Source organism: Bidens hawaiensis, unplaced genomic scaffold (assembly GCF_021521415.1).
Source record: "Bidens hawaiensis isolate Kalapana, Puna unplaced genomic scaffold, B.hawaiensis_p1.1 tig00046035_1, whole genome shotgun sequence".
Lineage (NCBI taxonomy): Eukaryota > Viridiplantae > Streptophyta > Magnoliopsida > Asterales > Asteraceae > Bidens > Bidens hawaiensis.
Genome location: NW_027498190.1, coordinates 12,031 through 14,519, shown reverse-complemented (window position 1 = coordinate 14,519; position 2,489 = coordinate 12,031). Strand labels below are relative to the sequence as shown.

Sequence of the window (2,489 nt, the reverse complement as noted above, 5' to 3'; positions counted from 1 at the left end):
CCTTGTATATAACTATCATTATTCAGTTAGTTAGTTAGACTTCTGTTATTAGTTCAGCTATGTGTATAAATATTAGGGCTTGTATCTCTTCTTTAATCAATGAGAATTAGTCCTTTCTGAGCAAATTTACATTGTATCATCCAAATCGATTCTGATTTCAATCTTCTTTTGATTTTCGTTTCGCTTCCGCATTCAATCTTCGTTCAATTCAGTTCTTGATTAGTTCATTTCGTTTTTCATCATGTCTGCAACTTTATCTGTTCCAAATTCAATTTCAATCGATTCTTCCAATCCGTTGTTTCTGCATCCGTCTGATCATCCAGGGATGATTCTTGTTTCCAAATCGTTCGATGGTTCAGTTTTTGGTGCGTGGAAACGTGCTATGACTATCGCTTTATCAGCAAAGAACAAATTGGTGTTCGTTAATGGCGAATTTGTCTCTCCAACTGATACTTCTCAAATTAGTCTGTGGAATAGGTGTAATGATATGGTAATTTCATGGATCTTGAATGTTTTATCTCGAGAAATCAGTGCTAGTGTTCCCTATGTTACTTCAGCTCGTCAATTATGGCTTGAACTCAATGACAGATATGGTCAAGATAATGGTGCCAAATACTATCAGTTACAGAAGAGTTTATCGGATCTTGTTCAAGGTAATTCTGATGTTGCTTCATACTTCACCAAACTCAAAACCATATGGGATGAATTGTCATCTTTGAACACAATTCCGACTTGTACATGTGGCACTGCTCCTCTAATGGCTAAAAGAGATTAGGATCAAAAGTTTATGCAGTTCCTTATGGGCCTAAACTCTTGCTATGATACAACAAGAGGTAATATTCTCCTGATGAAACCCTTACCTACTATCAATCAAGCATATTCTTTTGTTGTTCAAGATGAGAAACAGCGAGAAATTCATTCACTTTCTCAGTTTCAAACTGAATCTGCCTCTATGAATGTATCTTATGCTAATCCTAATGATAACAAGAAGAATCAAGTTTGTTCTCATTGCAAGAAGTCAGGCCATCATGTTAGCAAATGTTATCGAATCATTGGATTTCCAAAAGACTTCAAATTCACCAAGCCAAAACGTGGGGCTGCTAATAATGTTGAATTGGAGTCAGACTTGCCATTTTCTGCCTCTCCACAAGAAACTAATGTTGCATCTTCAATTACTGTCAATCAGTACAATGAGTTGATGCAGCTTCTTCAGCAACACAATCTTGGTAAAGCTACAGCCTCATAGCCTACTTCTTCCATCCACTTTGCCAATTTTGCAGGTATTATGGCCTGTAATTCTACTTCTTTTCATTCTAAATGGATTATTGACACAGGTGCGAGTGATCACATGTGCAATGATCCAAATCTTTTTTCTTCCCTTCATTCAATTTCAAAACCTTTTCTTATTGGTCTTCCTAATGGTCATGTTATATCAGTTCATAAGATTGGAATAATTATCCTTCACAAACATTTAACTCTTTACAATGTTCTATTTGTTCCTGATTTCAAACATAATTTGCTCTCAGTTTCTAAACTTTGTGATAATAATCATGGAATTGTTTACTTCTCTAATAAATCTTGTTTGTTGCAGGCCCCATCAATGAAGAGTCCACTGGTCTTGGGTGATCTCTTAGATGGGCTGTACATTTTGCAAACAAACACTCCTTCCTTCAATTGTTCTAATGTTTCTTTGTTTAGTACTTCTGAATGTAATTCTGTTGTTTCTAATACAACTTGGCATCATAGGCTTGGTCATTTACCAACCTATAAGATGAAACTTTTAGATATCATTTCCAATAAAAACTTGGTTGTTCTTGATCATTGTTCCATATGTCCTAAAGCTAGACAACAATGTTTACCATTTCCGTCTAGTAATAGATCTACTAATGCTATCTTTGATCTTTTGCACATTGATATTTGGGGTCCTTACAAAGTTCCAACTTACAATGGTTGCAAATATTTTTTAACAATTGTAGATGATTTTAGTCGAACTACATGGACACACTTATTGACAACTAAAGGAAATGCTTTTTCCATTTTACAAAGTTTTATTGAGATGGTTGACACTCAATTTAATGTCAAAGTGAAATGTTTAAGATCGGATAATGCCTTTGAGTTGGGTAGTAGTCATGAGCATGCTACTTATCTTAAAAGTAAAGGAATTATTCATCAAACAATCTGTCCACATGCTCATCAACAAAACGGTGTTGTCGAAAGGAAACATAAACATCTCCTAGAAACTGCAAGAGCCTTGCTTTTTCAGTCAAAACTTCCTTTAAAGTTTTGGGGAGATTGTGTCTTAACCGCAACTCATTTAATAAACATATTTCCTACACTGGTTCTTGGTAACAAAACCCCATATGAGGTTCTAACAAATAAACCTCCTTCTTATTCTCATCTCAAAGCTTTTGGGTGTTTGTGTTATGCTTCTACTGTTAAACATGGTCATGATAAGTTTCAATCTCGTGCTATAGTGTGTTTATTCATTG

General features: G+C 35.0%; 1 protein-coding gene across 1 annotated transcript; it reads left to right on the top strand.

The window, feature by feature from the left end:
* Positions 1 to 241: 241 nt before the first annotated feature.
* LOC143596082 (uncharacterized) lies at positions 242 to 775 on the top strand. The gene has a single exon (XM_077074945.1). The coding sequence runs from the start codon at positions 242 to 244 to the stop codon at positions 773 to 775; it is 534 nt and encodes a 177-aa protein (XP_076931060.1).
* The last annotated feature ends 1,714 nt before the right edge of the window (positions 776 to 2,489 follow it).